Source organism: Cyrtonyx montezumae, unplaced genomic scaffold (genome assembly GCF_038088225.1).
Source record: "Cyrtonyx montezumae isolate F1298 unplaced genomic scaffold, pur_monq_1.0 scaffold_3, whole genome shotgun sequence".
Lineage (NCBI taxonomy): Eukaryota > Metazoa > Chordata > Aves > Galliformes > Odontophoridae > Cyrtonyx > Cyrtonyx montezumae.
Genome location: NW_027072034.1, coordinates 29066587 through 29091499, shown reverse-complemented (window position 1 = coordinate 29091499; position 24913 = coordinate 29066587). Strand labels below are relative to the sequence as shown.

The 24913-nt window shown below is 37.9% G+C and overlaps 1 protein-coding gene across 2 annotated transcripts in view; it reads left to right on the top strand.

Annotated features, from left to right (window-relative positions):
• Nucleotides 1-24913, top strand: part of TUBGCP3 (tubulin gamma complex component 3) — a 45569-nt gene that overhangs the window by 4747 nt on the left and 15909 nt on the right. For both annotated transcript variants that reach the window (XM_065741058.1, XM_065741057.1), the window contains exons 2-9: nt 2080-2187; nt 3965-4032; nt 6167-6244; nt 6794-7011; nt 14652-14824; nt 16959-17077; nt 20399-20524; nt 23822-23890. In XM_065741058.1, coding sequence (XP_065597130.1) covers nt 2080-2187; nt 3965-4032; nt 6167-6244; nt 6794-7011; nt 14652-14824; nt 16959-17077; nt 20399-20524; nt 23822-23890 — 959 coding nt within the window. The remainder of the gene's footprint in view (nt 1-2079; nt 2188-3964; nt 4033-6166; nt 6245-6793; nt 7012-14651; nt 14825-16958; nt 17078-20398; nt 20525-23821; nt 23891-24913) is intronic.

Below are 24913 nucleotides of genomic sequence, written 5' to 3'. Positions count from 1 at the left end.
GGGAAAAACACCCATAACCAATGGTCTTTGGGGTGGGAGGGGAAATCTGTAAGAGTGTAAATTGAATTTCAGTTCACTTCCTGAATTTATAGGTGAAGCTTAAAGCTGCTTTTTAGCAGAAGAACATTCTGAATTGCAGTGTTTCCTCTGAACTACTTGGAAATACAATGGCCAAGTTATCTTTCTTTTTCTTGAACTCTCCTTTGAATTTCATCTTCTACTATTTCTCCACCAAATTCTTATGTGTTGCTTCTCTGTGCTCTGCTTGTACTTTCTGTGACTTTAAAATGTCATCTGCCTTTGGCTGTAATTCATCTTGAATACTGCGTTGTTTGTAGGAAAGTGTAAATGGTTTGGGTAGATGGTAGATATTCAGTTATTGATAGCTTGCTCTGCTCTAGGGTGAGAGAGCCATACTGAATCACTTTCTGATGGGGAAGTGTGTACACATATATAGACACACGTGTTTTAAACTTGCCTGCTGTCTCAATGATCTTTGAGGCAATTAGATACGTCTGTTAGTTGTAAATGTTGAGATTCCTTATTGCATGGACAGGTTTCCAAATTAAGTTACGTTTAAGCACTACAGGTGCTGAAGTTATATTACAGACTCAAGAAATGATCTGGTGTTGAGGAACTGTCCTTAGCAAGGTGTTCTTCTTGTGTAAGAATCTAGACTCTGTGTGAATAAAACCAGAGTCTATGTAAATAATATTATCACAGAATTGTAGGGGCTGGAAGGGATCTCCCCATGCACAACCAAACGAGCAACAAAAAACAGGGGTGCCTTACAGCTGTGTGTAGTTGTCGTTCGGAGTCAGTTCTTATGGAGGAATAAAATTCCAGAGAGCCTTTGGAGACTGAACACGCCTTTGCTGGATTTTGTGATCCCTGCCGCAGATGACTGAAGATGGTTTACTCAGTTGTGTGAATCTTGGTTCATTTGAATTTAACCTAAAACTGTACAATCACAGGGAGCAGAAGAGAGGAAATGTAGCACTTTTTCAAAATGCTCAATTTTTTGTTTTTTTAACTTTCCGTGCGGGGAGGGGGATAGAAAGATGAGTAAACACAGTAAGTACATCCTTGCTTACAAGGAAAACCTGTCCATTGCTGATTGCTGTAAACCTGAAGAGACAATAAAAGTGTTAATAATGTACATGTTCTGTGATGTACTGCAGGACCATAAATATATAGGAAATCCATTCATCTACTAGGGTTATGTCTTTTTTTTCCCGTGGAGCTGTGTTTTAGGTTGTCTTCTGTAAAACCTCAGAACTATTCAGCTGCAATACTGCCAGCTTGTGCTGTCATTCCTTGTAGCTCTCTTTAGAAACTTCTCAAGTCTTTCATCCTCCACATCTGTTCATTCATGCTCTCTGGGCCCCAGTCTGGGCAGGAGGTGCCTCTTGCTGAAGCTGTGCTGGCAGACCAAAGAGAATGCTTAACTGCTGAGCTTATGCTGCATTCTGCTCCCCCTGAGGCAAGGTTATTTGGAGGTTTGTTCTGCCAGTCCCCTCATGGAGACCTCAAGGAGTTGTTTCAATATTACTATTTTATAATTTAAACAGTGATAAGAGACAATAGTGGAGGTGGATGTGGAAGTTAATTTCAAAACACTATTTTTGTTAGAAACAATCACAGCTATGTTTTCTATGTACAAGCTGAATTGTGTCATTGGCAAGTCCTGCACAGCTTTTCAGGCTATACAGCACTGCAGAGCCTCCTGATGTTTGCTGATGCTCTCTGATAGCTGGGCAGGCCTAAGTGTCTCTTCAGCCAGCACAGAATAAGAAGTACTTAATTGCATACCTTTGGTTTGCAGAGTGTGTACAGGTAAGTTTGAAGTATACTGTTGTTAATCTCCCCCTAGCTAAGCTGGATTTCACTGCCCTCTGGTTAGAAGCATATCTGAGGAACATCATATAACAGTATATGATCTGAGCTGAGTATATTTATGCCAAATTCAGTTGCAGCTATGTACTCTCATGTCTTTAACTTTTTTGTTTACTTGTTTGTTTGCTTTTAACTGTACTTTGCCAGTCTGCTTAATTAAGTGAGTCTTCCTTCCTTTTTCAGCTGATGCAGCCCAGCAGTTCCAGTATGCAGTAAGAGTTATTGGAAGCAACTTTGCTCCTACCGTTGAACGGGATGAATTTCTCGTAGCAGAGAAAATCAAGAAAGAACGTATGTGCATCTTTTCTTATTCCTCTGAAGGTGGAACTGTTCTGCTTCACTTACCTAATACTGATTACTGTTGTTATTGCCTACTCCTGAAAATCTTGTGATGGCAATTCCATGAATCCCCTTAGTTACTCCTCCAGAGTGATGGCTTTTATTAGTTCAGATGCTCACTTTAAGTTTCCCTGGCTTCAGTACAAGACTTTGCATCTTAGCCATGGTGGAAATAAAGAACAGATTATATTTCTTTCATTTTGATATTATTCAGACTTCATAAATTTGTGACCTTTTTTGGAAGACTGATGTTTTTGAGGTACACTTTGGCGCGATTAACTTCATGAGCACATATGCAGAAGTTAGTGAATGAGCATTCCAGGGATGGAATCATTGTTCATACAATTTACCTGATGTTTCTTTCCTTCTGTTTTTCAACAAGTTTGTCTACAGCAACCTTCTTAAAGCCAAAACATTAGGTTGTGACAGAAAGCTACTGCAGTTACATTCTACTCTGCTCTGTGCTGTTCTGAGTCAAGCTTTGAGCTGTTAATCCCATAGGAGTGTGGAACATTCTTAAAAAGCCAAGTAATGCTTTCAGCAGATTCCCAGCTCTACAGTTGAATGTTCAGAAGCAGTTACTGATTAAATTAAAGCTTCTATTTGTGCTCAGGAGCTTTGAACATTTGGTCAGGATGATTGAATTAGTATAACTGAAGCCAGTGGTTGTAACCTTTTAAAGTACTTGTGTATTTTTTTGCTAATGCAGAGCTTCCATTACTTACTCATGGACAAATAAGCCCATCAGAATTTCTGTAGATACAACTCTAAAACCCTGTATTCTACAGTATGCACTTCCTGAATGTTTAGTTTCTGTATCCTTTGGCCAATATTAGGCAGCACAGCAGTATATGTGCTTGTTCTGTTAGGGGCCTGTTTCCCCAACAAAGCTAATCATCTCCCTCATCTTCTATCTCTTCAACTTCAACTTGTAGGTTGATGTTGGTGGTCATGGAATAACTAACTGGATGGATATATTCCCCAACTTTACATTTATTTTAGAGTTACCATTCAGTAGGTGACTTATTTGGTTTAAAAAAAATAACCAAACAAAAAACTTGGTAGTGCCTGTTAATGCTAATCAGCATTTCTAATCTTTAGGAGCAATTGTTTCATGACTAATGTTTCTTTAATGGTTGCCTTACCTTTAAATATGACTCTTTCTGATGTAAAGGTGACTTTCTGAAGATATCTTTAAGCTTTAAAATATGCCTGAGCAAAGACTTCTGTTACATAACAGACAGGGATCAAAACTTACTTTCTTTTACATATTGAAGTTCTGTGACATTGAAATTCTTGACTTGGAACAAATGGTTTTGCTACTTTATTTTTGTATTAGACAGAGAAAGCAAGAAACAAACGATGCTTTTGTAGCATTATGTGCTTTATAGTCTTCTTAACCCATATCTGCATCAGTTGTGTTAATTCCCAAAACCTACAGAAAGGCAAGCTAGATTTTAAAAGGATGTTTTAAAATATATCTTAAGAATTGTCTGTTGCTGTAAGAGACAGTTACTGCTTACATTGGGTCATACATATCCCCTCCAAGAACTTTCAAGGGTACAGTGCAGATAACGTGAAAAACTCAGAAGTGTGAGTAAGGAATCCAAAACAGTTAAGTGTCATTATGCTTTTTGGGTTATGTTTTCCTGTTTACCACAAAGTATATAATTTCTGACATGACTGTTATTCTTGTTCTGGCTCTTTAATATGTATTTATTTCTTTCAGTTGTGCGACAAAGAAGGGAAGCAGATGCTGCTTTGTTTTCAGAACTGTACAGAAAGCTTGGTTCACAGGTAGTGTAATAAACACGTGAAGAAATAGAAAGCACATGCAGATTCTTCTGATATTACAAAGTTGTTTTTGAATAGTGCTTGCTTAGATGATTAACTTCCTTATTTTCCTTTTTTCTTTTTAACTGAGAGAATGATTGAACACTGGGTCAGGTTCCGTAGGAAAAGTGTGGAATCTCTTTTCTTGGAGATGAATTTGACAGCCCTGTGCAGTCTGCAGTATGTGGTCTTGCTTTTGAGCAGGGGTATTGAACTAGATGATTGTCAGAGGTACCTTCCAACCTCAACCATTTTGTAATTCTTGTGAAAAGTTCAAAAGTTACAGACTGTGTATCTTTATGTATGCATTTATATATATAAATTATGAGCTGTTTGCTGTTAATTAAACTTTTAGAGTTGGAACAGAATAAAGGATGCATTTTTTTAGTACAGTTTTAAAAAGCACTTCATAGGAAGAAATTAATTCTGAAAATAGAAGTGTTTACTTTTTTAATATGTAAAATTGAAGGATTTTTCATTTTATGGCAATGCTTTTTAACTGTCTACTTTTTTTAGTTGATCTGAGGTTTAAACAGTCCTCTTGCTTCTGAATTTTTAAATGCTCCAGATCTCTTTTTTTAAGGTTAAGGGCTTGCTGAATTTGATGGCTGTGCTAAAACTAGCATTTGTCAGAGAATACTGTCCATTGTTTTTCTGTCAGAATGTTAGCATATAGAAAGCTCATGCTTGAGAATAATGGATGTTGAGTTAAAGGAGGGAAAGATGTGAGGAGAGAGATCTAGCTGAGGGAGGTGAAAGATGACTACTGCTAATCTCTTCTGGGTTTTTCATAACGTTGAATGTTCAGCACAGTAGAATATGCTGAGCCTTAATAAAATAAGTCTCCTGATAGTCACTTGTACTTCTGTGGTGTTTTTTTTTTATTTTATTTTTTCCATAAAAACAAATGCATGATAGAGTAAGAGATTGTAGAGTCTCCTTCTCTGGAGATGTTCAAGATCCACCTGCAATCTGTGCAGCCTGGACGAGGGAGCTGCTTTGGCAGGGGGTTGGACTCTATGATCTATAGAAGTCCCTTCCAACCTCTGATTCTCTGATTCTAAAATGGAAGGGGATACACAAGGATCCATGAATCAAACTCCTAGCTCTACACAGGAGCATCCAAAATTCAAATCCAATGTCTGTGAGCATTGTCAGAATACGCTGTAAATGCTGGAGGCTGCAAATGCTGGAGGCTGCGACCAGTGCCCTGTGCAGCCCATTCCGCGCCCACCGCGCTGTGGTGCAGCACGATCCCTAACCCCCAGCTGCCCCTCCCCTGACAGCTCCATGCCGTTCCCTCGGGCCCTGTCGCTGTCACACAGAGCAGAGCTCAGCGCTGCCCCTCCGCTCCCTGGGAGAGCTGCAGCCGCCATCAGGCCTCCACTCAGCTCCTCTGCTCTGTGCTGAGGACAACGAGGAGCCTCAGCTGCTCCTCACACACCTTGCCCTACAGACCCTTCCCCACTTTTGCAGCCCTCTTTTGGATGCTCTCTAATAGTTGTATGTCTTATACTGTGGTGACCAAATGTGCATCCAGTACTCAAGGTGATGCTATGCAGGGCAGGACAGTTCCTTCCCTTGCTCAGCTAGTGGTACTGGGCCTGATATTTTCTGTATAGCAGACAAATTGACCTAATTTTAATTTCAGCTTCAAAATTTTGAAGCCTCTCTGAAGAAGGGTGAAGAGGAAAGTGGGGAGAAGGCTTATTTGCTGAATGAACCTTTGGAGAAAAGGTTCTTTGCTAGCAGTCATACCAGAAGTTTGTTGTCTTTTAGGGTTAGATGCGAGTCCAAGATGTTTTAAATGGTGAAGGTTGTAGGGATACTGGTAGAAGTTCAGCTCTGTAACTGTCTTAGTAGCTGTGAATTTTGAGTATACTTGCTGATCTTAGAGCAGGTGAGAGAGTTTGTGATTTTTAACACAGAGGAGAAAGTTCATATAATGCTGTTATGGAATCTACATTGTGCATTCCCAGTTTGCTCAGGATTGATCTTATTTGTGTAGTAAATTATATGTGCACAATTCAGCTGACTGGATGATTAAGAAAAATATCAAGAGTTATGAGCAACTTGCATTGTTTTTTGTTTTTGAAAGGGTGTTTTGAAAAATAAATGGTCAATACTCTACCTCCTGCTTAGCCTCAGTGAAGACCCACGTAAACAATCTAACAAGGTGAGTGAGGAGGTGTTGTTAATTTTGAGAAATTGTAAGTCTATGTCGCTTAGTTGAGATGTTGCAGAGTTGCTATCCAGACCTAATGAACACCTCTGGAAACTTCAGTTGCGGCAAATGTATTCTTCCTTTCAGTTTCATGCACAAGTGTTTGGTGTTTTTGATAAGCTGTGAGCTGTTTATCACTTGTAGCCTAAGCCATGACTTTGCTGTATGGTTTTATTTTCTAGTTGGTGTTATAATGTCTGTTCATGTGCTAGTAAGTTTTAAATGGAGTCAGAAGAGGAAAATTCCTTCTTGCAGCACTGCATTGAAGTGCTTTTGCAGCTATTGCTAATGACAATTTACAGGCAGAAATAAGCTGTATTTCTAAAGAGACTTTCCCTTATGGTCAGGGACTCACTCTTTGTCTTAATGTAGCAAAATTATTTTCTTTGCATAATCATGATCTTCAATTATTTTTTGTGTTCTTAAATATTACAGTACAGTTAAGGTATGACTTACAACAACTCATACAGCTTTCCTTTTTCCTAATCACTTTATTTTCAGGTGTCAAGTTATGCCACACTTTTTGCTCAAGCATTGCCACGGGATGCTCACTCAACTCCCTATTACTATGCCAGACCTCAAAGCCTTCCACTGAATTACCAAGACCGCAGTGCTCAGTCTGCCCAGAGTTCTGGCAGCATGGGGAGCAGCGGGATCAACAGCATCAACTTGTATGCCCTAAATGGCCCAACACCAACTCCACAGTCACTCCTTCCAGGGTAAATTGAGCCTTTCTATTTGATAAATAGGCTTAGCAAAGACCAGCAATGAGCTGTGCTTTCTTCCTTTTCTAGGGTTTTTTTTGTTTATTTTTGGTTTCCCCCTCTCCAGTTGCAGCCATTGGGAATTCCTCTGTAGGTGGAAGAGTTTTTCAGTTGAATGCTTCTGAATGTCAGATGCTGTCATATGACCATCTGAAACTGTAATTGGCTGGCCAAGTGTATTCATTTGTAAGCCCACATGCCTGCTGCATGGCTAATGTTTTACTGGAGCTACTCTTGAATTCTAACCTTGTCCTAAATTTCTTAGTTTTCTGATTAAAACTACCTTTATTTTTCTTCTGTAAAAAAAAAAAAAAAAGTCAAAAACAAAAGCAAAACTTGGAATTTTTCTCAGGCAAGTTCATTTTACAAAGTTAGTGTTCCTCTGCTAATGTTGAAGTTGTAAACCTGATGTTGACCATTTTCAAGTGGTTGATCTGACTCATAGGGGCATGTTCTCAGCGATTTGGATGCTATACTAAAGCAACATTGCATCTTGAGTGTACCAGTTTCCTTGGTTGTTCTTGTCTACCTGTGCCTAAAGTTCCAGCTGGAAATGCATATATCTTTCCTGGTTGTTACACTTGTACTGTCCAGTGCATAGCTGAACAGACTAGTGAGACTGGCATCTCTTCAGAGAAGGTACCACTCCGCAAAATATTAGTACTGAAAAAGCCATGACTGTTTCATTTAGTGTTAGATTAAAAAGTAGACTGACCTTTTAGTCAGTCTATGTCTCTGAACCTCACAGCAGGAATTTGAGCTGTTCGGTGACTTCTTGCATGTGTTATGTACACACAGCAGGAAGCAATGGAGAAACTGAAGGAGACAAAGCTGCTTTCTACTTTTCATCCTGATGTGTTGGATTGATCTGCTACACCAGATAAGGACTCACCGAGTTGCTTACTCGCAGCCCTCACTCCTCACAAGAGGACAAGTTGTGGGTTGAAATAAAGGCAGTTTAACATGTGAATCAAAGCCGTACATTCCAGCTGAGCAAAATAAGAGATTTATTTAATACTTCCCAGTGGGAGACTTAGCCATTTTCTGCAAAGTAGGTAACGGTACCTTGAGAAGACAAACCACAAGACTAGCAATGTTGCTTCTTTTTTCTCCTCATCTTTGCTTGCTCAGCATATGTTGTTACATGAAATATACCTTTAGCTGGTTTGGGTTCCTCATTTTCATTATCCTTAATGCTGTGCAAGTTTTCTTGGTAACAGTCAAAACATTAGTGTTAATTAGATTTGACTAGCATAAATCCATAACACAGCACCACTATGAAGAAAATAAGCTCCACCCCAACCAGACTAACTAAAACTGGAAATATTGAGCTATTTTGCATAATGTCAGTGAGCTAGGCTGACTAAATAGATATTACACATCACTGATAGATGAAGGAAAGCTTTTCTAAAAGGTTCATTTTTGCAGATATTGTTTACTGTTATGATTGCACGTTCATTTCTGATGTTTTCCATAATAAATAGAAAACGCTCATTGGATACTTCCAAGATAATTAGAAATAGCAGTGGAACTCTTCTCAAAAGAAGTGATGTCTTATTTGATTCCTGCAGTTACTGAGATGTCTGTGCCGGTGTCCTTTGGCTGCAAATTCTGTTTTGTTGGTAACCTACAAGTTTGTTGGCAGCAGAATGTATAGGCTAGTTCCTTCTGTGTTGAGTGGGACTCTAATCTTAATACTTGTAATATTTCTTCTTTCTTTTGTACAGTATTTGACCAGTGACCAAATTTATTCTTCCATGTGTAACACCACTGGTATTTTCTTTTTTTTTTTTTTGCTTTATCTCTTATGGTTTAATTCATTGGAATGTTCTTTCATTTGATTGGATGAAAGGCACAAGAATTCTAGAAAATTTGTTAAAGATGTGCAGTTCAGTTCTGAGATTTCCAAGACTAGCAAATCTTTCAGACCCCTTTTGATGACTCATACAGCTAGCTAGAGAAGAAATTAGAGACTACTGAAATATCTCTTCCCCTGGGTTGCAAGGGGAAGTGATATTTCCCTTGCAAATAAGGGTCTCTATTTGATTCCTTATTAAGATGAAAAGAGAGTGGAAGAAGTCCTCTTCTATCTTGAGAAATGTATGCTTTAATCTTTAGGTGGTTATATAACCAATTCCATTGCTATTACAAATTGTAGTGTGTTTTTGTTTTTTTAAAAGTAAACTTCATAACTGACAAGGATTTTTGTTAATGTCTTACCCAATGGTTACGAGCAGTATTGTTTTTACCAAGGTCTTAGAAGTAATGGCCTATCTATATTTATGACAATAAAAACTCCATATTTAGATCAATGTCAGCAGGAATCCTTTAAGTGGTTTTAGCATCCTTGGACATCTGATAAATGATATGCTGCCAAGATTGGCTTCTAGCTTCTAATTAGTATGCAAACATTCATAAGAACAGCTTTTTGGGGAACAGAGAGTTGTACCAAAAATTTACCTTTCCCCATATCATAGTTTGTAGTGATGATAGATTTATGGAGGTTGGGCTGAGGAGTTAACCTTCACAGGAAGAGGAAGGGAGGGGAAAGATTCAATGGCAGACAGTTTAACCTAGTTTTTCCTAGTCAATATAATAGAAGAACAAGCTCTTCTGAGTGCTTATTTGTAATGAAAGTGTATAGTTTCAGATAACACAATCTTCTGTGTTAACAAGCAAGAACCTGATTCAGGCATACTCTTAAGTTTTTAAATCAGTGTATTTACATTACTCCACTGTTAAGGTTTATTGCTGTAGCCTTCATTAGGTTTTGTGGCTTAGCAGCACTGTTGATACTGTGGTGTTGAAAATGCCTGTCAGAGGATATAATTGTGACCAGCCGTGAACAGCAAATGCCCACGGATGTTCTAAACAGCTCTTCAGGCTGATGGCAAGTGCTTTGCAGTCAGACTTTGCTTTTGCATAGGTATGTAATTGCAGATGTCAGACATCACAGTGCAGACTTAATTTTGATAATTATTTGTAGTACTGGTTCCTTCACTTTCCCTGGTTATCAGTGCTTCCAAACTTGCATCTTTAAATTGCAGCGTTTTGTCTATAATTAAAAGTGATTAATTAGTATGTTCAGTAGCTCATTGGTCTTATTCAAATACTGGAAAAGATGTGAAAGGAAAGATGTTAAGTAATCTTCTTGTCTGCCAACATACAGATGGATAGTCTGAGGTTGATAGGAAGTTAGTTAACAAACTGCAGTGGTGTACAATGTATGTTTAGTGGTTTTTGTTTATAACTCAGGCTGGCAGCCTGTCACAGGTAGCATTCCCCAGGGACAGATAGTGGCCCCCATGATTCAGTATCTTCAGAAATGATATGGATGATGGGATTGAGAGCTCTCTCGGGAGGTCCAGTGATGATGCTAAGCTGGATGTTGAAGTGAACACATCAGAAAGGAGAAGCATCTTTTGGAAGAGGAGGCAAGCAAGAACCATACAAAATCTTGCAAAGACAAGCGCAATGTTCTGCACCTGGGATGGCATAACCAAAGAGCCTGGAGGCTCTTTGATGTGAGTGGTTAGGAGGCAGCTTTTCTGAAAAGGACCTGTGGGGTCCTGGTGGACAGTAAGATGAACGTGAGTCATCGGTGTGCTGCTGCAGCAATGAAGACAAATCAGATCTGGACTGCCTCTTCAGGGCCATTACCAACAGAGGCAGATGTGATCATCCCACTCTACTCTGCTTGTCAGGCTGCACCCAGAGGAATGTGTCCAGCTCTGGAACCTATGTGAACAGACTAGATAGGATCCATAAAGATGAACAAAAGGCTGGAGGAACTGCCTTATGAGGAAGACTGAAGGAGTGAGATCTCTTCACCTTGGAGAAGAGAGGGCTTGGTTGTGACCTCATCACAGCGTTCCAGTACTTAAAGGGTGGCTTCAAAGGGGATGGAGGCTCTCTCATGGAGAAGACTTCAGGCTGCTGATCTGAGTTGCTCTGGGGGGATTTTGATTTTTGATTTGAAGATGAGAACAATCAATCACTGGAATAGCCTGCCTAGGGATGTGGTAGAATCCCCATCACTTAGTTTTCAATATGCAATTAAACAAGGTACTTAGTAATCTCATAAGGGCTCCCTTTTCTCATGAAAGGTTGGACCTACTGATATTCAGAGATCCTTTCCATCATGTACTGTTTTATGTTTTATGATTCTAACTTACTGTTACTTATTTTTTTAGTAGTTTGAGTGAGGCAAATATTAGAATTCCACTGCATATTGAATCAAGTCTGACACTGTTTTTAGTACTCATAAATACTTGGATAGAGTTTTTTCAGAAGACGTTATTTCAGGGGGGTGGAGGGGCAGGGGGAACAACTCATGACCAGTTGTTCTAAAGATTTCCTGCAGAGAGCAAACCTACCATTAATCAGTGGTTTAACTGTCTGTTCATACCAAGATGAATCTGTTTGTGATTGCTGTAACTTAAGTTTCATTTCAAATGCTGTTGTGGTTTGAAACATAGCACAGATAGGCCGACTTTCACCTTGAAGGTGAGTGTTAAACTCATTTAAAGGAGCAGTCAAGTCCACAAAAAATGCAAAATCCTTCATCTATTTTTCATCTTTAAGCTTTGGCACTCATTTTCTTTGTGATTCCTTAAAAACGTTGATTTCATTTTGCAGGTTACAAAATCTTATCATCTTACTCTGACTTAGCCACTTTCCTTCCGAAAAGTAAATGATGCCCCTATAATCAGCATCCATGCTTTTAGGAGACTCCTGGAAGTGGCAATGATTCAGTCCCTTAGATGTTTGGTTGTGTTTTTTTTTTTTAACCATTCATCACTAGAGTACCGTCAGTAGCCATACCAGATTCATTGACAAAGGTTAAAGAATATTGCTTTAATTTATTTTTATACTGCTTCATTCAAATCAGGAGTCTTACTGTGTCTTTGCTTTTCTTCAGTGACATCATATTCGTAATCAGTACCTCTAGTAATAGTCACAAGTTGAGTCATGTATGTACTTCGGTACTCTCAATCCATTGTAAAGCATGTAATCTGTTTTCAAATTATCATCTTTGAAAACTGACCTGCTATCCTTGTGAATTTAGTGGAGTGCCAGATTGTCTTGACAAAAAAGCACTCTTCTGTCCATTTTTTTAACACTCTTCCTTTTTCCATGCCTTTTGTGGGAGAGTTCAGTTTTCTTTAGAGACAGCGTTAGGCAGCTTGAGTTATTATTACTGGCAGCCACTGCATTTTAATCAACCAGTGGCACAGGCACGTACTGTGTAATATGCATAAGGTTCACTGTGATTGCACGTGTGCTGTGGGTGTGAAAGGCAGAGTCAGCACTGTACTGCACCCTCCCTGCGTCCCAGGCCACTTGGATAGGCAGAGCTGCCACTGTGGTGATGTGGTAGCAAGGAACAGGCTGCAGGTTGGACATGCCTGGTGTGGTAAGTGTCTTCTATAGACAGTCTCATCATGAAAAGTAGATAAGACCTTCTTCAGACATCTGGAAGATCTGTAGATCATGGAGGGCTTTAACCACCCCAGTATCTAATGGAAGGGGTGTTCAGTGCGGAGCAAACAACCCCAGGAGTTGTTTTCTCCAGAAACTTCTGGAGTGTATTGAAGATAGCTTTCTGACACGGGTGATCAAGGTGCTGATGAGAAGAGATGCTTTGCTGGACCTGACTATTTTTTAAAGACAATGAAGAAGTGGTTGGGGATGTACTTGGCTGCAGTGACCATGCAGTAGAGTTCTGGATCCTGGAGGGGAGGAATCAGGGCACAGTGGGGTACTAGCCCTGGACTTCAGGAGAGGAGACTCTTAACCACTTCTGGGGTCTGCTTGGAAGAATTGCATGAGAGATACCCCTAGAGAAAGAGAGATTCAATAGGACTGTTTGATTTTTGAGAATCTCTTCCTTCAAGCTCAAGAATGGTCACCTTGACAAGGAACCAAGCAGAGATGGCAAAAGCCCTGCATGGTTCAACAAGGTGCTCCTGCAAAAAAACCTCAGACATAAAAAAAAAAAGAAAAAAAAAATCCTAAGTTCAGAAAACACACAGAAGATTGAAGGAGTGGCAGGTGACCCTGAAAACAATCTGAAAGCATTGTCTGTGTGTGCAGGGAAAGCTAAAGCTCACCTTGTGTGATGATGAGTTAGCAGTGTGCTCTGGTGGCCAAGAAGGCCAATGGGATCCTGGGTGCATTAAAAAGAGTGTGGCCAGCAGTTCAAGAGAGGTGATCCTTCCCCTCTACTCTGCCCTGGTGAGGCTTCACCTGGAGTATTCAGTCCAGTTCTGGGCTCCCTGGTACAAAAAAGACAGGGATTTCCTTGAAAGAGAGATAATAAAGGGTGTGGAACACCTCCCTTATGAGTTGAGGCTGAGAGTCCTGGGTCTGTTCAGTGTTGAGAAAGAAGATTATTTGCAAGATTATACAAAATGGAGTAGTTGATTAAACAGGTGAATCAAGTACCATTCAGAGAGACCTGAATGGCTCCAGAAATAGTCTGACAAGATCCTCCTGGAGTTCAGCAAAGGGAAACACAATGCTTGCAGCAAGACTTGCTGGGGGCCAACTGGCTGCTGACTGGCTGCAAAGCAGCTTAGCAGCAATGGCCCTGGGGGTCCTAGTGAAACAAAAAGTTGAAAGTAAGTGCAGTGTGCAGCAAAGGAGGCCAGTTTCCTGGCTGCATTAGAAGGAGCATTACCAGTGGGCTGAGTGGTGTGATCCTTTCCACTCAGCATTGGTAAGGATGTAGGTGGAGAGCTACAGGTAAGGATGCAGTTGGAGAGCTAGGTTCTGGGTGGCCCATTACAGAAGGTATTAAAGTATTAGAGTGAGTCTGGGACAGAGACTGCAAAACAAAGGAGCACTTTACACGTGAGGAGAGGTTGAGAGAGCTGAGGCTGTTCAGGCTGGAGAAGAGAAGATTCATGGGGCCCTTACCAGTGCGTCATTACCTGACTAGGGGAGCATACCTGACTAGGACAAGGACCCAGTCAGCCTCCTCTACTTGACCATGCTTTAAGTAGTAGGGTTTAAGTAGTACGTCCAGAAATCCCTTCTAATTTTCACCATTCTGTGATCCTGGTGCAGTATAGGAATGTATGTCAACGAGGTTATTTCATCTGTCTACCTGCTTAAGAATATAATCAAAATCTGTGCTGTTCCTGGCCTATTCTTGGTCTGACCATTTTACAATTTCATTGTTCTCTCCTTAAGTGTGTAGCTTGTTAGCTGGGTAACCCAATCCGGATTTTCTGTCACCATCATTCGTCCTGTACTTTATATATTTCACCCTTTGTTTCTTGATGTACATTCTTGTTGAACCATAACAGGTTGAATTCAGTGTTGTACTGTCAAGGCATTAGAAGTGCCGAACAAAACAGTTGCTAAGTTTTCCAGACTTTGTTCTTGATCGTTAGTTACAATCAAGTTAAATACTATGCATGGCCTTACCATGAGTTGTGGCACAGCGAGTGGGGGAGTAAAGGTGTTCCTTGCCCTTAAGCTCAGTGCATATTTATTATTTGCATTATTATATATATTTGCATATCCCAATCTAGTTGATGGGTACAGAGTCAAAGTTTTGAAGATATTTCTTTCCTTTGTCCTTTTAGACAATCCTATCAAGGTCCAGGTGTTGAAAATTGCCTCCGTCAGCAATTAGGGTCACGTCTTGCATGGGCTTTAACTGCAAGCCAGCCTTCTTTACAAAGCACTACCTCAAAAGGCTTTTCAAATGCTATCTCACGTGGTGTACCAAGGTCAAGGCGAGAAGGAGATACAACTGGTAAGTACAGATGCATTTGTTAAAGTTAACTTTCTACAGTTGAAATAATTTTGTTATTAATAGCTACCAGCATTTTTAAATGTTTTGGAAATAGTCTTATGGCATGTTGAGTGTTACAAGGAGCTTTTCTAAAATGTATTTTATAGAAGGATAGAAGTACGTATGCAGTAGGGTGGTCTATCTTTCAAAGTCCCTTCCAATCCCTGACAGTCTAGAATTTGTTTTTGCCATATTTGGTTTATAACATGTTTTGATCTTACAAGATGGTGTTTTTCCTGCAGTGTTTGTCAGAATCAATTGATTATGGCTGTGTTCTTGGTCATTTTAGTGCTGATGAAAAGATTATATGCTTTTGGGAAATCAGAACAGCAGATCGACTAATAGAACTTGCTGAAAAACATAAAGTCATTTGTGATTCTGTTATTTAAAATTTGGAAATGTGCAAAACCTTTTTTTTTAATTAGTACAGTGATTGTATTTAAAGAAATTACCGTTAATTATTATCAATGAAATTAAAAACAGATATATTTTACCAGTTTCATCCTTTAAATGGCTGTAAACTTGACAGTGATGTCTAAAGGATGTATCCTGAATTTACAGAAGTGCAGCTAAGGATAAATTGTTTAGCAGATCATCTCTGCAGCAATTGCTGTGGAAGTTTCAACCCACTTTACTTTTGCTATAAAAATAGGAGATTTTGCTGAGTAGGAGAGGTAATAGTAGATGTGATCCTACGTTACTGTTGCTCTCTAGCAAAAAAATATATTTTTTTGTTTAATAATTGTTCTGTAAATAAGAACAGTAACAAGCTAAAAAAAACAGTCTATCTACCAGCCTCTGTGGAATTTTTCAAATATGTTAAAACAGCTAAATTTTTAACTGCTAACACAACACTGAGCAAATAGTACAAGCAGAGTTGCGCTGTTGTAGATGATAGTGAGATTTGGCAACTGAAACCAAGTTAGCAGTACTGTTGATGTGGAAGAGAATAGACACACATTTTCCTCTCACAGATGTAGCCCAGCCTCTTATTTTTGCTGTAGTGATTGCTACAAGGAACTGTAGAGTCTTGTTTCATTGAGCTGGTCAACAATTCTTGGTTATGGAACAGATATATAAGGACCAACAGTTCTTTTACGTATAGTAACTTTCTGAAGTAGTAGAACTGTACTCAGAGTATGAAAGGCTGTTTTCAATATGTATTTCTGTGAATATCATTTCACTCATTAAAAAGTTATTTTTCTTTTGAAGTTGTTTGCTGGGTGTGTGGATCTATTTGAGAGGTAGATTGATGAGAGTAAGAGTGCCATCAAATCTGGGAGAAGCGTGTTGTAACATCTCAGTTTCTGGATGGTCTGAATAGTTGAAACTGCCTCATTCTTGTTATATTTAAGTGAAGTCAAGAAAAGATGCTTTCTATAATGATGCTTTATAGCCCAGAAGAGGTGGGAATAGTTTCAATGACCTGCATAACATCTTAATCAATCTTTTATTTCCTTTAAATCTCAAGAGTAATCTAACCTCCAGCTGTAGGTATGAGCCAGCTCATGAGAATGCTGGGATAGCAAGAGCTTTACTAGATCAGTGATTCAGAAACAATACTGTTTTCTGTTGGTGAACTTTGTAGCTGTTATGCAGCTGAAAGACTGATTCCTTTTTATACTGAACAGTACCATTCAACATTTCAAGACACTTTTGAACAAAAAACTCTATGTGAATTTACTCTGATATTCTCTGAGCTATGTGTAGAAGAGATGATTTTGTAAGACCCATTTGAAAACTTTTAACTGTTCTGCTTAAGAAAGGTGAAGTTATTATAAAGCTTACTTCAGAACTTGCAGTGTTGATTGCATCAGAAATGATAACAAGTATAAAACTTGCTGAAGAGTTCATTAAAATATGACATGCTAGCTGACCTAATGCAGGTATTGGAGAGTTTTTGGAGTTCTTGGCTTTCCTTTCACTTTGTTGGATTAAAATGTCTTTTAAAAAATACTTTGGTTTTTTTTGCAAGTTTGTTTTTTTTTGTGGTTTTGGTTAAGCATCTGCATAAAGTTTTGAAGTTCTGATCAAATTTAATTTAATGATCCTGGCAAATCTAAACATTCTTTTTTTTTTTTTTTCTCCTTTCCAGGCTCTGTTGAGATAACTGAAGCAAATCTTTTAAGAGATGTTTTGTACGTCTTCCAGGGAATAGATGGCAAAAACATCAAAATGTACAATTCTGAAAATTGCTATAAAGTTGAGGGGAAGGTACTGTATGGGGACTTGTGTTTTGTATGTGAGAAGACAGATGTGTAAGGGAAGAATAGCCATTAAAAACATGTAATTAAAACATTAACATAAGTCTTCTTGCCCTTTCTCTTCCCTTTTTTTTTAATTTATTTTTTTAATTTTTTATTTTAACAGAGTATTTTCAAGTATTATTAAGCAATCTTCTGTTTTCAGTCAAACCAAGTTCTTGGAAAGAGGGAAAGTCACCATCGAAAGAATGCAGGGGCAGTATGGAGTGAAATTCATGTTTTGCATTTTTGCTTGTTGTTTTGGGGTGGGTTTTTTTTTTTTTTTTTGGAGGAGGAGGAAACTCAGATGGTTCAAGACCATGTGGATTTTTGCCTATTTCCTATTCTACATACAGTGGCAAAGACATGGGATTCTAGTTTTTTGTGTCATGTTTGAAAGAACATGTCTATTACTGATAGCATATTGCTTACTATAAATTTTAACACATGCTCAGAAATAGACACACAAAGTGTCGTTATTACCCTGAGTAAGTGTATCAGAGTTGCAAAGTGAAAAAAAATACAGTAAAATCAAGACTTTGGAAATATTTTTGACTGCTTTCTCCTGGCTGCTGGTTGAATGATCAAGATTGAGGAACAGTTGTCCAAGTGAGGACTGAAAGTTTTTTGTGTTTCTGTATTAAAGAGCAACACATATGTACCAATAGAAATTTAAAGATAATGGCTGAACTGAGTTCCCAAAAGAAACCTGCATTTTCTAAGTTGTTCAGAGGTAGTACCAGGCCAACAATTTCTAACTACCAAGATAGACACAAAATATTAAGCCACTACAAAGACTTCTAAGTTATGGCTTAATTTGAGGACTTTTATCACTATTTGCCCTCCTCAGTGTATAAAAAATTAATGTAGAGTAGATAAAGGCTTTTGACCACATTTTCATTGCTCCAACAGCTGGTGATATGTAGTAGATACTAGCCAGCCACTTGGCCTTATGGACCTGATTATAAGTTTCAGGAGTTCAGATGAGGTCTAGTTGCTTTAACATCTTATTCAGTATGTAGAGGGTACTGCACCGCAATTCAATTTCAGCTCACTAACTGCTTTTTGTGTTCTTGCTGAAATGGAAATAAGATGTCTCCAATTTTCACTTGCATTAAGAGCTTTATACTAGTAAAATACAGCACGACTGTAAAATTGTTGGGAACTACATCTTGGCCATTTCATGTCCAAGTGCACAACAGACTTATGTTAACATTGATGGTATCTGAACTGTCTCTTCTTTTTTTTTCTCTGTAATAATAGAAAGAAGTTACATATATAATTGTTCTCCCATAGGTTTGTAATTTAAGGCTGCTTATGGGAATGATTCATTTAAATCTCATTAATAAATTGATTATTAAGGATATCATGTTTTAAACCTGCAGATGCTGCAAAATTTGTAATTCCTCATCTCCTGCACTCTGATAATTACGTTTCATATCTAATTTAGATTAAATATGGCAAAGGAAAGATGGGTAATAGGTTTTTCCAGGGGACCATGGAGAAAATGTAGTAAGTGATTATAAAATTAGTGCTATGGATTTCACCACTTTTCTGCATGAATTCCACATCAGACAGGGTAGTTTGAGGTGAAAAACTGTGTTACTTCAAACCCCTAATTCTGTTAATACAGGGAGTTTGATTATTCAAGTCCTTTTTGTGGTCAGTAATGCTGTTTTAGAGCTTTGTGTCTTTGTTTTTATTGTGGAGTCAGTTGTCTTCCCTCAGTTCTTCTTTGTTGGCACTTATACTGAGCCACAGTGAAGACTGAATTGACAGAGTAGAGCTGCAGCTGGTACTTAGTCAAGGAGCAGCAAGTTCATACCTACTCTAGTTATGCTGACTGCATGTTAGGAAAAAAGAAAGTTAAAACATAACTCTTTCCCACAGCTGCAGAGTTTGTCTGAACAGAGAATGAAAGCATGTTACAAACATTTTTAAATAGAATTTATTCTATTTAAATAGAATTTAAAAATGTTTGTAACATGCAGTCTTTTTCCAGAAAGTAATATACTTGCCGTGCTGTTGATTCTTGAATATTTTCTAGTGTCAGCCTTAATATTAGATCTGTTGATGACATTCTGCACTATATAAGCTGAAAGCTTCTGATTAGATCTGACAGATACAAATGTAATAACACTAAGCCAATTTTGCTTGTTCCTCATTTGATTTCAGCGGATGTGTAATTGTGCTTAATGCTTGCCAACCTCTCTAACTGTAGAATTCTAAATAGTCCTTATTGAATGTGTTAGCAGCCGACAGCATTTCTGTCTGTGTTGAACCATACTTGTTTGGGCTTGAATTTATTCTTTAGAAATTGTTGAAGCAGTTAAAGCTGAGTATGGCTAAACAAGAGAGCTGAGGACTGACTCTTGGTCTTACTCCCAAGTGGTGATGCCTGGTTTAACTCCACACGAGCTATCTCTTTCTGTAGCTGATTTTTCTCTTGGGGGATGTTTCTGTTCTGCTACTACCTAAGAAGTGTAATGAGTAAGCTAGATGTTCATCAGTTTGTTAGTTTGTTGGTGCTCTTCCTAGATTGTGTTTGGACAGTTCCAGATGGCTCTCAAAATCAAAATTCTCAGTAAAGATAAGATGAGCCCAAAGGGTTGTGGGCAAAAGTCGATCTCTGCCTCTTTGCCTAATGGATAAGTCATATTCTTTGTTTTCATTTGTCAAAATTTTAAAAACTTGATTACATGTCTTCCTGGGTAACATGACAAAATGGGGTAGAAGCACATCTCAAACAAGAACTAGAGGCTAAGGCAGCACCTTTAGTGCTGGTGATCTGAAGGAAGAAATGTGTTGTTTTGAGAAAGAATAGTAGTAGTTAAATAGGCTAAAAGGAACTAAGGCAAGCTTACAGCATGAAGTGATACGCTTGCTAAAAGAAAAGTAGAAACAATCTAGAAAACCTCAGATGCACATGATTAAATGTCATGCAAAAGCTGTTACTGGTGGATCTAACTTAATTCATTTTATAAGTTTTGGTTTCTGATACCTACTCTGGAATTTGGTTATTTATATTCTATTAAAGATTTATTTTTAATGTAGCAGTAACTAATTATTTTTCTATTTTCTTATTTTTCTTTTCTCATGGGTTATATGCATATATTTAATGCTAATTATATAGATACCTGATTTTTTTTTTTTTTGGCACTGTCCCTGCTGTAAAAGTTAAAATGAAGGATTCTTGATGTTTTTTGTTTTATGAGAAAGGCTTTAGGGAAGAAACAGGGGTTAGCATGCTTTGTCTTCACCTTACAAGGTACTGTTTCTGTTAATTTTGTAGGTGAGCTTGTCCAAATCTCTCAGAGACACCACAGGCAGACTTGCAGAGTTGGGATGGCTACATAATAAAATAAGAAAATTCACAGACCAAAGGAGTTTGGATCGTGCGTTTGGACTTGTGGGTCAGGTAGGTCCACTAAGAAAAAATGGATTTTTGCTACAGTATTTTGGTCTTGTTTCCTTAACTGCTGAGTAAAATGCAAAACTAGATGGATGAGTAAACTTTGGAGAATTCCCTTTAATTTATTCATTTTATGGACTGCCACTGTTGGCGTGGGTCAAAGCCTGAAGGCAAGGGAAAGGTGATGGACGGTTTCTTACATAGATTCCTTTTCCTTTTTTTCATCTCACTTTTTCATTGAAGTTCTTACACGTGTTTACAAATAAAAACATTGCTTTAATAAGATGATGGTGTTTCTGAACTAAACACTCCTTCAGTTGTTAAGGTGACCTTTGCAGAAGACTCTTAGGTCTCGTCAGCTAATGTTGATGGTCTTGTGTAACTCTTAACTCTACATAAGAATGCAAATATCCCATTATCGTCTGCCCTTTCTTTTGAATACAACATCAAAAGAATGTCAATTTTTGTTTTTGTAGGTTTCATCATCATGATTTGTAGTCTACAGTAACTTCACAGCTGCTGTAATATCCAAAACCACATTTACTGCTAAGGCATTCTCATTTCCTCTCACTTGCTTCCTCTGTAAAACTGGATATTATCCCTTCTGAGTCGACAGAAATGTTGTCCTTGCCTCTAGCCATTACATCCTACCTAATCTGCAAAGAAATTGAAGTGCTTCTCCCTTCAGTCTAATTTTTCTTAAGAGGTCAGTAGAGATACTGTAGTGCTTCCTACTTTTCTAATGTTTTATTCTGTTCCCTTCTGTCTCTTATTCTAAGTAACCCTTTTAGCTACAAATAAATATTTTCTAGTGATGATTTCCATGTTTTATAAAGTAGTGCTATTGTAAATACATTTTCTTCAGACTCTCCACCTTTTATCTGGGTGAAGTTTCTAATTATTTATCTAGTAGCTCCATACTTATACTTATTTTCACTGTCTCTGCCTTTAATCTGCAAGCTTACAGCAAGGGGAGAACTTCAATTCTGCAGTGAATATAACTGTTCAATATCTTGGCTGCCACATGTAGGTTTCAGATAATCAGAAGAGGGCTGTGCAGATGTTTAGATGAATCTGCATAGCTCTAGTGCTGTTAATTTTGCTTGAGGCAAATAACTTGCTTTATTTTTTGTGCATTAGTATGCAGATAAAAACATTTCTACTTCTACTGTCAGTATCTGGGCAGAGTCTATTCTGTTGCTCTTCATTGCTTTTATAGCTCACAAGTTCAGGTGCTGCACACTATGCTTTAAGAATTTATGCACAATAATTTGTGCGTTCTGAAGCTTCTTTTGCTTAATATTTTAAAAGAATGCTTGTCTAAACCCACGTTTAAATAACATGTAAGATAAGATGTGTGTTGGATGAGATGACTGTGTTTTTTAGGCAAAATATCAGGAATAACATATATTGAAGTAGAGGTATAACTATATGCTGCACTTCAGTGTTTGCTGCTTAGTATGCAACTTCTACCTTGTCCTCAGAAATAATGGGCAATGAAATAAAACTTGCCTTGTATTTTGACATTTTGCCCATTTGAAAAAAATAAGCATTTAGTAGTAGGCATTTTAAATGTTTTCTCTTCAGCAAGCATTCTCTCACTTTCCTGAGCTGTCTTGCTGTAGCCTAAATCAGAATTCTAGGGTAGTGTCCAGTTTTCCGTGACGTTTTGGGAAACAAAAATCTGCAATTTACAATGCTGGAGTTGGCACCAAATGTAAATGTTAACGTTAAAGTCAGTGATACTGCTTTCACTTTATTTGTACACTTGCAGTGCCTTCAGTTGTTTCATTGCAGGCTCTACTCTGCCCTCTGTCTTGAAAAATGCTGCTTTAATAGGTTCAAAAATGTAATGAAGAAGCAAGTGAGAAGAAATGAAAAGTGCAATTAATTACACATAAGGGGATTTCATTTTGTCCTTCAGTATCCTTGGAATAAAAGGAATTTTGTACTGCTTTCTAACTGATAAGGTAGAATTGAAGAAAAGAAGGCTTTTTCTTCAATAAAGCATATAGTAGCAAGATTCATGTTTATTGTTTTTTTGTTCTTTTTTTTTTTCCCCTAGGGTTCTCGGTGTCTTAGTATGTAGGCATCTTGTCAGGAAGACAAGATTTATTTTTCCCTTGTTCTTGCAGTAATAATTTATGTGTTGTACATATATTAATGAATAAATATTTTACTTGAAGCTCTTGGATTCTTGTGAGGTGGTTTTCTTCATTTTTCTTTTCTATTTTTTTTCCACATTACTTAAAAAGGGTTGAAGAGAGGGGTCCAGGTAATTCTTAAAATATCAAGACCATCCTTCTCTTTTTTTTTTTATATCAAAGTAATTAGCCAAGAATTAAGAAATAATTTCTGAAGAATATGTGCACACAAACACTCTTCAAACAAACAAAACATAGCAAAAAGTGTTTAAAGTCCAAAATTTTCAACGTGGTCCAAAATTGAGTTGTATCTTTATTCAGTTTTAGAATATGTTCAATCTACATGCTAGATTATGAACAAAAATAACTAAAGAAAGTACCTGGGACTCTCAAACTCCCGGGCATTATCCATTACTACTATACTACTATAATACTACTACTATCCATTACATTCCTTCAAAAACTCTTAAAATAATCTTTGTATATACTTCAGTAATCCAAAGTAGCTATGCTTAGAATTGTTTTATGAAGAGAATTCTTTTCTTTAGTTTTAGCCTGTTAACTTTTCCACATCCTGCAAGCTTCTTTGTGTATACTGAGTATTATTCATTTCCTTTATGTGAAGTGGAAAATTATCTATAGTTGCCAATGGGCAAAAGTGCAGGAGCTTGGATTACTCAATACAGCAGCACTTAATGAGAGGATTCTTTTATGACTATTTTGTTTCTTGTTTGTGCCATAGCTTATACTAGACATATAGTGGTAGCTTTCTAACTTCGGCACTCCATCATTAGAGGCCTTTTTGAAATTGAAATGCTACTCTTTTATTACATAATGCCTCTTACGTAATTAAAAAAGTCTTCTGGGTTAAATTCTGTCTTGCACTCCCTGTGGTAATTATTAATGTTATCACTGTGATGATAATATATGCACGTTGTCATCATCTGACTTTGTTCCTGGAAAAGAAATGCACGTATCCAGTGGAAGCACTTACATGTATGCCAGTTTTCTAAGACTCAGCTTATGTGGTGAAACTTTTAGCTCAGTTCCTTTAAGGAAGCTTCTAACTGTCTTGACAGTATGACGATAGGATAAGGGTTGTTCTACATTAAACCATAAAGATGTTTCCTGATAGTTTTTCCTTTTCTTTCTCTTACAGAGCTTTTGTGCAGCCTTACATCAGGAACTCAAAGAATACTACCGACTTCTGTCTGTTTTGCATTCTCAGGTAAACTAGATGGTTCTTAGTTAACTTCCTTGTTCAGACAGTGTGAAGCAGAACAGCTCCTAAAGGTACTTGTAGGTATCTCTTCAGAGTGGGAAGGATGTACGACAGGTGCTGTTGATGGTGGATGCAGTATTCTGTAAATTGCTTACTCTTTGGATGTGTATATTCATAAATATTTTTCTCTCAGAAATTTGATGTTTTTATGAGCAAGAAATGTAATACGTGTTCCTAAGCCTCTGTCCCTTTTTGCTTCACTTTTGTCAGTTTCATCTTGTGTGATGCTTCTGTCATTCAGATCCCAAATGGCATGACACATGTTTGTGAAAGGAGAAAAATGTTCTCTCTGTATATCAAACAATGCCTAGCTTAGAAGCTAGGAACAAGGACAGCTCCTTAATGTTTATAACTTCTGAATGCCTGTCATTATCATTTCTTGTGTTTTTTTCCTGGCTACTGTCCTGTTAATCTTTTAGTAATTATTTCCTGCTCTGTCCATAATATGTTTGATTTTTTGGCTTGCTGTAGCTTTGATTTATTATACCTTCAAAAATTTTTTTCCTTTGAGATACTTGATTTCTTTGAAAGAAAGCTTTCAGACCTCTTTACCCTTCCTGCTTTCAAATAAGCAATGGCTCTGGTGGGAGGTACATATGATGGAAAAAGGAAGGTTTTAGTGCCACTCACTTGGGTTGACCATAGTGAGTAGCCAAGTACCCTGCCTCATTCTCTCTCTTGTCTCTTGAAAGGTGGGGAGAAAATAGAAGCAAGGGAAAAACATAATTGAATTGATAATGGTTTGATATGGAAAGCAAAAGTTCTGTGCACAAGCAAAGCAAAAAAAGAATAATTCATTCACTACTTTCCATCAGCAGGCAGATGTCCAGCCCCTACCTGGAAAGTGGGTCTCAATATGGTTGGGTTGATATATGCTGTCACCATGAACTTCTCTCTGCTTTCTCCACTTAGTTCTCTGAGCTTTTATTAGTAAAATGGTAATTACAGAACAAAAACTATGAAACACCA